This window comes from Acipenser ruthenus, unplaced genomic scaffold (genome assembly GCF_902713425.1).
Source record: "Acipenser ruthenus unplaced genomic scaffold, fAciRut3.2 maternal haplotype, whole genome shotgun sequence".
In the NCBI taxonomy this organism is placed as follows: Eukaryota; Metazoa; Chordata; class Actinopteri; order Acipenseriformes; family Acipenseridae; genus Acipenser; species Acipenser ruthenus.
The window spans coordinates 136,035-145,000 of NW_026707716.1; the positions used below are offsets into that span (position 1 = coordinate 136,035).

Sequence of the window (8,966 nt, forward strand, 5' to 3'; positions counted from 1 at the left end):
TTTATGAATAAAATGTGTGTTTTTTGTTTGTTTTTTTTAATGATAATTAATATCGACACCATCAGCCCATGTTTACAGACGATTGGTCGGTACATTGTGGTAAATCTGACGTCACTGTTTCGGATATGCAAATTCACAATTAACCGGTAAGTAGCATTCACGTTATTATTCCGACTCTGAGAAGTCTTTGCATTATTATTATTATTATTATTATTTATTTCTTAGCAGACGTCCTTATCCAGGGCGACTTACAATCGTAAGCAAATACATTTCAAGTGTTACAATACAAGTAATACAATAAGAGCAAGAAATACAATTCAGTCATTAAAACAGAAACAATACCCAATCAATATCTGTAATACCCAAAAAGCACAACCACCTCGCACAGCGCTTGGGACACTTTCACACGTATTTTACATCTCCGAGCACACATATAAGTGAGAAAGATAACCAGGTCTTACCTGAACATAGAGAGGCGAGTCTTGAAAGAGCTCGTAATATCTAAGACTGTGAAACTTGATCTCCTCCAGCCGCTGTCCGTCTTCGGTCGACTGTCGTGCCGTCTGCCCGCCAAAGCGGACGAGTCGGGAGCAGCTCCGCCGGTTTACCGTTTTCACATTCAAGTTCAACCTTCAAATAAACGCCTTCTTCAGCCGGTCTTCATGCGCTTCCGAAGTGTATTACTGACAGACTTGGCGCCCAAATTTAGTTTAGATAGTGTTTGAAATATTATTTTACAATTGGAAGTCGCCCTGGATAATGGCGTCTGCTAAGAAATAAATAATAATAATAATAATAATATTAATAATAATAATAATAATAATAATAACCGGATTTTCTTCTTCGTCTTCATTATTATTAAATCACATTTATTAGAGGAAATTAAAACAATTTAACAAAGCCCATTTATCCCTAGCGAGAGAGAGAGAAAAAACGGTTGAATATTTTGATTTTTTTTTTTTTTTTTCAAAATAACGGTTTTCTTCTCGGAGCGCGCCTCGTGTGCGCGCGCCTGTTCAAACCGCCGGCTCAGCAGCGCAGTCACGTGATCGATATAAACAACAACAACGCCGCCGCCGGAGATTTTAACAGAACGGGCTTCATATGAACCCCGCCGTGCATGACGACGGATATCAAAAACAAATATATATAAATACAAATAAAATAAAAAAAACACCTCTCTCCTAGTCTTTATACACAAAATACAAATTAAAAAAAAAAAAAAGAAATGTGTCCTATATAGATATCGTTTTTTTGTATTCAGCCGATGAAGGACTTGTAGTCCGAAACGTCCTGATAATTGATTTGTAATCAATTATTCTACCTTTTTAAGTACCTGAAATATCCTTTTCTTTTTTTCTTATTGATCATTTTGCTACACGGCAGTTTTCATTTTTCTCAAACTATATATATATATATATATATATATATATATATATATATATATATATATATATATATATATATTATTCAGTAGTTCGGGACAAACACCAATCACAAAATGTTTTAGTACAAATATTTATTGTAGAGAATGCGGAGTATGTGATTTAACAGAAAAGTATGCTGTATATACACATTCATTTGGCATCAAACCTAACTTGGTTTGAGGGTTCGCTGCCTGGCCGACTGGACGAGGCTGAGACCCCCCATTTGATAAAACATAAAAACTGTTATTAAGAAAGGAGGAGATGGGGAGGCGGTGGGTTACGATGAAATCAAAACGCAACTGAGAGATAAGTGAAGAGGGTATTTATAGTGCTAACAATTTAAATTAGCTAATGTGTAAATTGAATGATTCAATTTGGTGACGCGGAGATTGGTGTCTGACCCTCCTCCCGAACTTTGATTATAAATTTCATTTAAATTAAGATAGTTCCAGTAATTAATAAATGAAAGCGATAATGAGGTTGACGGGCAAAAAAAAACCTGTATAGACAATCGGTTGAAGACAGCGAGATAAAACTACTAAACTACTAGCGTGTCTGTCGTAGCAGTCTTTACCTCAGAGTTGATGTGTTTGAAGTGATGCGTTTAGTTTTAAATACGCTTATTATTATTATTATTATTATTATTATTTATTTATTTATTTATTTCTTAGCAGACGCCCTTATCCAGCGCGTCTGGTAGATTGTGCTCAGATACGAGCAGATATATATTTTAGGAAAAGTGTTTTATTAAATACTGTCCTTTAATTCAGAGACCGCGGTCCCTAAATATACTGGGCAAGGATACTTCGATCAACGTGCTTTTGTAAACAGCAATCTGGCTTCGAGTACAGTCTACAGAAAAGTCATTTTTCAGTGTGTTAGTTTGTGTTTTTAAACTCTCCGCTGCACACCCCTCTCCCCACCCTGCCGAAGCTACAAAACACAGTAAATAAAACCAACATGAACAACTACAATAATAAACACATAAAATGAAGACACACAAGACGCGCTCGTGTTTTGTATTTTCCTCTATATTTGTGAAAACGGGATGAAAGCCCACGCACCTGTCGGTGCCACAAAAACAATTATGTACAAAAAAAATACAATAAAATAAAGATAAGCAAATAATAAACAAAAGGCAATCGTCGTTTCCGACGCATTCACAGCAGCGTAAACGGATATCCGAGGGCATCGGATGATTCACTTCCACAGCTCGGCAACTCTACCACCTCAACCCACCCTGACCCTGACCCTAACCCTAACCCTAACCCAAGCCCAACCCGAACCTTAACCCTACCCCCTGCCCTAAAACCGAACCCGAACCCAATACCGAACCATTAAGAATCATGGGACGCCCTTTCTAGCGGATATTCCCGTGCGCTGCGGCGACGCACCACAGAGCCCGGATTCAGTACAGAGGTACCGCCTCTGTGACGTCAGCCAGGTAAAAATACAGACCAGGTAAACTGCTGAGGCAATACCCCGAGAAATCCGTTACTTTTTATTGCAATTAAAAAAAATGGGCAAACAGAGTTTAAACCGACATCATATTCACAGAAAAATTACATTTAAAAATTACTTGCTGTAAAACCAAATATTAACCCCCTCCCTCCCAATTACAGGAATTGGCCACCGGGCACCGCTGTGTGCTATTCAAGAGAAAGCCCCCCCCCCCCCAAAATAAAGGCTGCAGCTGCGTTATACAACCACCGGGCGCCGCTGTGTGCTTTGCAAGGCTCCCTGTCAGAGAAAGCTAGGAGATTTGTGGCACCCGCTGGCAATTTTGTGCTAAGTTAAAATCTCAATCAAATACATACAAGCTGCAGTTTCAACATTCAGCCCCTAGATGGCACTGTGTGCTAATTACAAATCTCACATTTTCAGCAATGAAAAAAAAACAAAGTGTTTGGTGTCGCTCAAATCTGTGGGGATCGATAGTGTTGCTTTCCAGTTGACTCAATAAATTAAAAACAAAGAATTACAAAAAAATAATTAAATTATTGGTTTACACACACGTCTCGATCAAAAAAAAAACACAACAGATATGTATACATAAAGGGAACAATAATACAAATAATTATAACGATAAATCATACAAGTTGTGCTGTTATTGATTAAAAAAAAAAATCTGGAATGTGCAATACCTCACGACGCCACAGTGTGGCAGTGTAAGAACCCCCCTCTGAAGAGAGAACCGGAGGGTTTAAAATCCATTCTCTCGCCTCTTCCTGGCGTTGCTGCTGTTCTAAATGTGCGCCAGTAATAATTTCATAAGAAACCCTGGAAAGGGATGCTGCCAGTAGATTTCTTTTCTATACTGGTTCCAGTCCCTCTGCCCAGTACCAGCCAAAAGTAATAAATATCTTCTTCACTAGAATGCGAGGTAAGAACATGGCATTTTAGTTTCAGAACGAGGCGGGACTGATCGGCACATCAGCGAAACAGAGCCACTTTCAAAGAGAGGCTTCAGAAAAATAAACCTGGCAAAGCCTTTCCAAAACGAAACCTCGGGTCAGATCGGAGGAACAACGGAGTAGCAAACCTGTTCCAGTAACACCATTACCCCTCCCCAGTCCCCTCCCCTCCCCAGTCCCCTCCCCCCCCAGTCCTCCCCCTCCCCAGTCCCCCCCCTCCATACACATTTTTTTGATTCTGCATTCAAAGTTCCAAAACCGGTTTCACTGTCATTTAAAATCCCCCCCCCCACCCTTACCCCCCCTCAAAATAAAAACTGCTGGGTGAAACTAAAGCACCTTCAGGTCATCCCCCCCCCCCCCCCCTCCAAAATACACATGTAGAAAATTAATTCAACCTTCACCCTTACATTATCCACTTAATAAAAAACACTGAAGACCAAAGGGTCTTAATATTATTATTATTATTATTAGTAGTAGTAGTAGTGTTAAGCTCACAGTATGAATGCATTTTAAACCTGGACTGGCTCACTGTGCTCTGCAATGGGGGGGGTCTGGCCGGGCGCAGTGCTGTCTCACCGCCAGTAGAGGGCAGTGAGAGCCAGCAGCAGCAGCAGCAGCAGCAGCAGGGCCGCTCTGGGTTGCAGTGCTGGGGCTCCGGACTGCGCTCCGTCCCCCTGGTTCTGGTGCTGGTTGGGTCGGGTCCACTTGGGGGCTCTGTCCCGGCCGCGGGGGGGCTTGCCCTGGCCCGGCCCAGCCCGTGAGTTGGGGTTCTGGTTCTGGTTGTGCAGGTTGGGTCCAGAGGCCGGCCAGTCCTCACTGTAGCGCTCGCCTAAACCAGAGCCACTGCCATCCTCACCTGAGAGAGAGAGGGGGGGGAGGGGGAGAGGAGAGAGGAGAGGGAAGGAGAGAGAGAGGGGGAGGAGAGAGAGGAGAGAGGAGAGGGAGAGAGGAGGAGAGGGAGAGAGGAGGAGAGGGAGGGAGAGAGGGGGGAGAGAGAGAGAGACAGAGAGGGGATACAAGTTAAAAGGGGGGAAAAGAGTGTGTGTGTCTCTGTTCTGAAAGTCGGTGTTGCTCTGCACGTGTCTCAGTGTGTGTGTGTGTGTGTCTCGGTGTGTGTGTGTGTGTGTGTGTGTGTGTGTGTGTCTGTGTGTGTGTGTGTGCGTGCGTGTCTCCCGCTCTCACTCACTGCTGTCCTGGAAGTCTGCGTCGCTGCCACTCTGAGCGTGTCTCAGACGGTTGGCCGCGGTGCGGAGCTGCAGGATCTGTTGTCTGGTCTTGCTGTCGGGTCGGGCGATGTCCACCTCCACCTCGGGGTTATTGATCTGATTCACCAGCCCCTCCCCCGTCACCCCCGGGAGATACCTGAGACAGGGGCAAGAGAGACACTGAGACAGGGGGGCAAGAGAGACACTGAGACAGGGGGGCAAGAGAGACACTGAGACAGGGGAGCAAGGCTCATGTCTCCACCTCTTCCCTATCCCATCTACTCCACCTCCCCCCCCCCCCCTTACCCTCTGTCTCAGTTCTTACCCCCCCCCTCACCTGCCCCTGCTCTGCCCGTTCCAGCAGCGCTCCTGGTTGCTCAGGTCCTCGCTGAGTCTCTCGTCGTTGCAGAGCGTGTCTGGGAGCGTCGCCCAGAACCTGCGCATCGCCTTCAGCTTGTCCTTCAGATCCGTGGCCTGGGGGGACCCCCCGAAAACACAAAACACACCGTTAACACCCCCAAAAAACACCCCCCCAGTACTAACCCGGTCTGCTCCCTTGTCCCTCTCCCAGTCTCTCTCTCCCCGTATCATCACAGCGCCTCTCTCCCCGTCCCCCCTGCGCTCCTAGTCTCACCAGTCTGTCCAGGTTGGTCCGGGCTGCGGTGGTGGGCCTCTCCTCGGGTGTGTAGGTTCTGAAGCGCCGCTTCGTCTCATCTCTCGGGGATCGTTTGGACCGGCCCGGTGCCGGCCGCGGGCTGCCACACCCCTGGAACACCTGGGGGTCAGAGTTCAGAGATCAGAGCCGCACCTCGCCCCCTCCCGCTGCCCTCCCAGTGCTCCCAGTCCGCTCCCACCTTGGTGCTGGTCTGCACGCTGTTCTCCTGCAGGTACATGATGGCCTCGGAGATCTTCACCCCAATGGAGTCCGTCGCCAGCTCCATGTTGAAGGGTCCCTGTAGCTTCTCAGTGACCTGCAGCAGGGAGTCTGGGGGGGGGGGGGGGGGGGGAGAGGAGAGGAGTGAGGGGAGGGGAAAAGGCAGAGTGGAGGGGAGGAGAGGCGAGGAGGAGAGAATGGAGGGATTGGGAGGAGAGGAGAGTGTGGAAAAGACAAATCACGATCCATCCATCCACTGATCAGCACAGGGATATAAACACTTCAGGAGGCTGTGACTTCAGATCAATCAGGGGCTACACTGCCTCCCTCCCTCCCAGTCCCTCCTCAGCTCCACTAGAGACACACTGCCTCCCTCCCTCCCAGCCCCTCCTCAGCTCCACTAGAGCCACACTGCCTCCCTCCCTCCCAGTCCCTCCTCAGCTCCACTAGAGCCACACTGCCTCCCTCCCTCCCAGTCCCTCCTCAGCTCCACTAGAGCCACACTGCTTCCCTCCCTCCCAGTCCCTCCTCAGCTCCACTAGAGCCACACTGCCTCCCTCCCTCCCAGTCCCTCCTCAGCTCCACTAGAGCCACACTACCTCCCTCCCTCCCAGTCCCTCCTCAGCTCCACTAGAGCCACACTGCCTCCCTCCCTCCCAGTCCCTCCTCAGCTCCACTAGAGCCACACTGCCTCCCTCCCTCCCAGTCCCTCCTCAGCTCCACTAGAGCCACACTGCCTCCCTCCCTCCCAGTCCCTCCTCAGCTCCACTAGAGCCACACTGCTTCCCTCCCTCCCAGTCCCTCCTCAGCTCCACTAGAGCCACACTGCCTCCCTCCCTCCCAGTCCCTCCTCAGCTCCACTAGAGCCACACTGCTTCCCTCCCTCCCAGTCCCTCCTTTTTTTTTTTACCCCACTCACCAATGAAGCTGTTCCACTCTGTGTCCAGGTCCGCCTGATTGGCCAGGCAGCCCTTCATCACGTTGCGACAGAAGGAGTGGCAGGGCTTGAGGGAGGGCAGGCCCCGGCACAGGGGGCAGTAGGAGAGCCGCATGAGTGCGCGCTTGCACTCCGGAGTGGGGGTGAGCTGAGGGGGGGGGGGGTGGGGGGGGGGGGGGGAGACACACTGATCAGGAACCAGAGCTAAACTGAGCAGAACACAAACACTGTGCCCAAACAACGACACACACACCCTCAACAACAGCAACGACTCAAATATTACCTTGGCAGCGCGTCCCACAAGGTCTCTCCCTGTCGCCAGCCCCTGAACCAGAGCACGAGCTGCAATGAACGCACGAGAGACCTGGAGAGGGGAGGGGGGGGGAGGACAGAGAGAGAGAGGGGGGGAAGAGTTTCAGTTCCTCTTGGATTCAGTTCCAGGTACAGGTTGATACAGTGAATCGGTACAGCCCTACTTATGGGATACCCTTGTGTCTATGCATGTATGTATGTATGTATGCATGTATGTATGCATGTATGCATGTATGTAAACAGATTAAAACTAATTTTTTTATATGCACTCTAAATGTACAATAATAACTTAGTAAAAATGATTTGAGAATCGCGTCTGCAATATAGAATTACGTTTTCAGCTCCCTAGTGCCCCTCAATCAAGCGTAACCGTTAGTAACCTGCCCCCTCCCCTCACCTGGAGGCGGAGCCTGCGCGGCACGTCCCCGAAGGGGCGGAGCTGCTCCGAGTGCTTGCTGACGCACTCCAGATACTCCTCACTGAACTGGTACTGCGGGTTCACCAGAGTGAACATGCGCTCCAACAAGCGAGCCCAGAACTCAGACAGGACATCGTCCAGGCTCACACTGCCCCCTGGAGGAGAGGAGGAGACAGAGTGAGAGCCAACATGATATACACTGAACATCGTCCAGGCTCACACTGCCCCCTGGAGGAGAGGAGGAGACAGAGCGAGAGCCAACATGATATACACTAAACTCAGACAGGATGTCTCACACTAACAACAAACTCCGAGACACACACACACAGACTCACACTGACACACACACACACACACTGACCCGTGTAGTAGCTCCGCAGCTCCGTGTACAGCTCCTGGAACACGCGTGAGTTCTGCGTGTAGAGGCGCCCATATGTCTTCGTGAACATCTGATTCATCGACTTCTCAGCGACATCGATGAGCTCGCGGAAAAACTCTGAGGGGTCAAATCAAATCAAATAAATTAAGCAGAGCAAGGCATTCACCAGCAGGGCCAATTCTCTGTATTCAACTCAAATGGAATCAGAATTGATTTTAAAAAGAAATCCGAATTCACCCCCAGCCCTGTTCTCTAACTCCTCCCCCTCCCCCTCCCCCTCTAAACCCCTCCCCTGTCTCTCACCATCCAGTTTGCGGTATCTCTAAACCCTCCCACTCTAGCCCCTCCCCCTCCCTCCAGCTCGCTGTGTATCTAAACCCTCCCACTCTAGCCCCTCCCCCTCCCTCCAGCTCACTGTGTATCTAACTCCTCCCCCTCTCTAGCCCCTCCCTCAAGTTCGCTGTGTATCTAACTCCTCCCCCTCTCTAGCCCCTCCCCCTCCCTCCAGCTCGCTGTGTATCTAACTCCTCCCCCTCTCTAGCCCCTCCCCCTCCCTCCAGCTCAGTGTATCTAACTCCTCCCCCCTCCCTAGCCCCTCCCCCTCGCTGTGTATCTAACTCCTCCCCCTCCCTCCAGCTCGCTGTGTATCTAACTCCTCCCCCTCTCTAGCCCCTCCCTCAAGTTCGCTGTGTATCTAACTCCTCCCCCTCTAGCCCCTCCCCCTCCGTCCAGCTTGTGGTGTCTCTAGCTCCTCCCCCTCTCTAGCCCCTCCCCTCTTCCTCACCATCCAGTTTTCTGTGTCTCTAGCTCCTCCCCCTCTCTAGTCCCTCCCCTGTCCCTCACCGTCCAGTTTGCGGTGTCTCTGTGTGAAGGTCGTCAGGAGGAACTGGCTGGTGAGGTCGACGGCGCCGCGGAAGTCAGCCTCACTCTGGCGCAAGAGTGCCTCCTCCATGTCACTGGAGCAGCACGTGTAGTCCTGGGGGCAGGTCCGCAGGTG

The 8,966-nt window shown here is 49.6% G+C and overlaps 1 protein-coding gene across 2 annotated transcripts in view; it reads right to left on the reverse strand.

Moving 5' to 3' along the window:
* Positions 1–4,201: 4,201 nt before the first annotated feature.
* LOC117404611 (glypican-6-like) overlaps positions 4,202–8,966 on the reverse strand; it is a 6,947-nt gene continuing 2,182 nt past the window's right edge. For both annotated transcript variants that reach the window (XM_059019299.1, XM_059019298.1), the window contains exons 2-11: positions 8,813–8,966; positions 7,952–8,086; positions 7,570–7,745; positions 7,144–7,224; positions 6,843–7,008; positions 5,904–6,034; positions 5,684–5,824; positions 5,387–5,523; positions 5,031–5,206; positions 4,202–4,700 (exon numbers count right to left, since the gene is read on the reverse strand). The exon at positions 8,813–8,966 is cut by the window's right edge and continues 5 nt beyond it. In XM_059019299.1, the coding sequence (XP_058875282.1) occupies positions 4,417–4,700; positions 5,031–5,206; positions 5,387–5,523; positions 5,684–5,824; positions 5,904–6,034; positions 6,843–7,008; positions 7,144–7,224; positions 7,570–7,745; positions 7,952–8,086; positions 8,813–8,921 (1,536 nt within the window). In that variant the 5' untranslated portion in view covers positions 8,922–8,966 and the 3' untranslated portion in view covers positions 4,202–4,416. The remainder of the gene's footprint in view (positions 4,701–5,030; positions 5,207–5,386; positions 5,524–5,683; positions 5,825–5,903; positions 6,035–6,842; positions 7,009–7,143; positions 7,225–7,569; positions 7,746–7,951; positions 8,087–8,812) is intronic.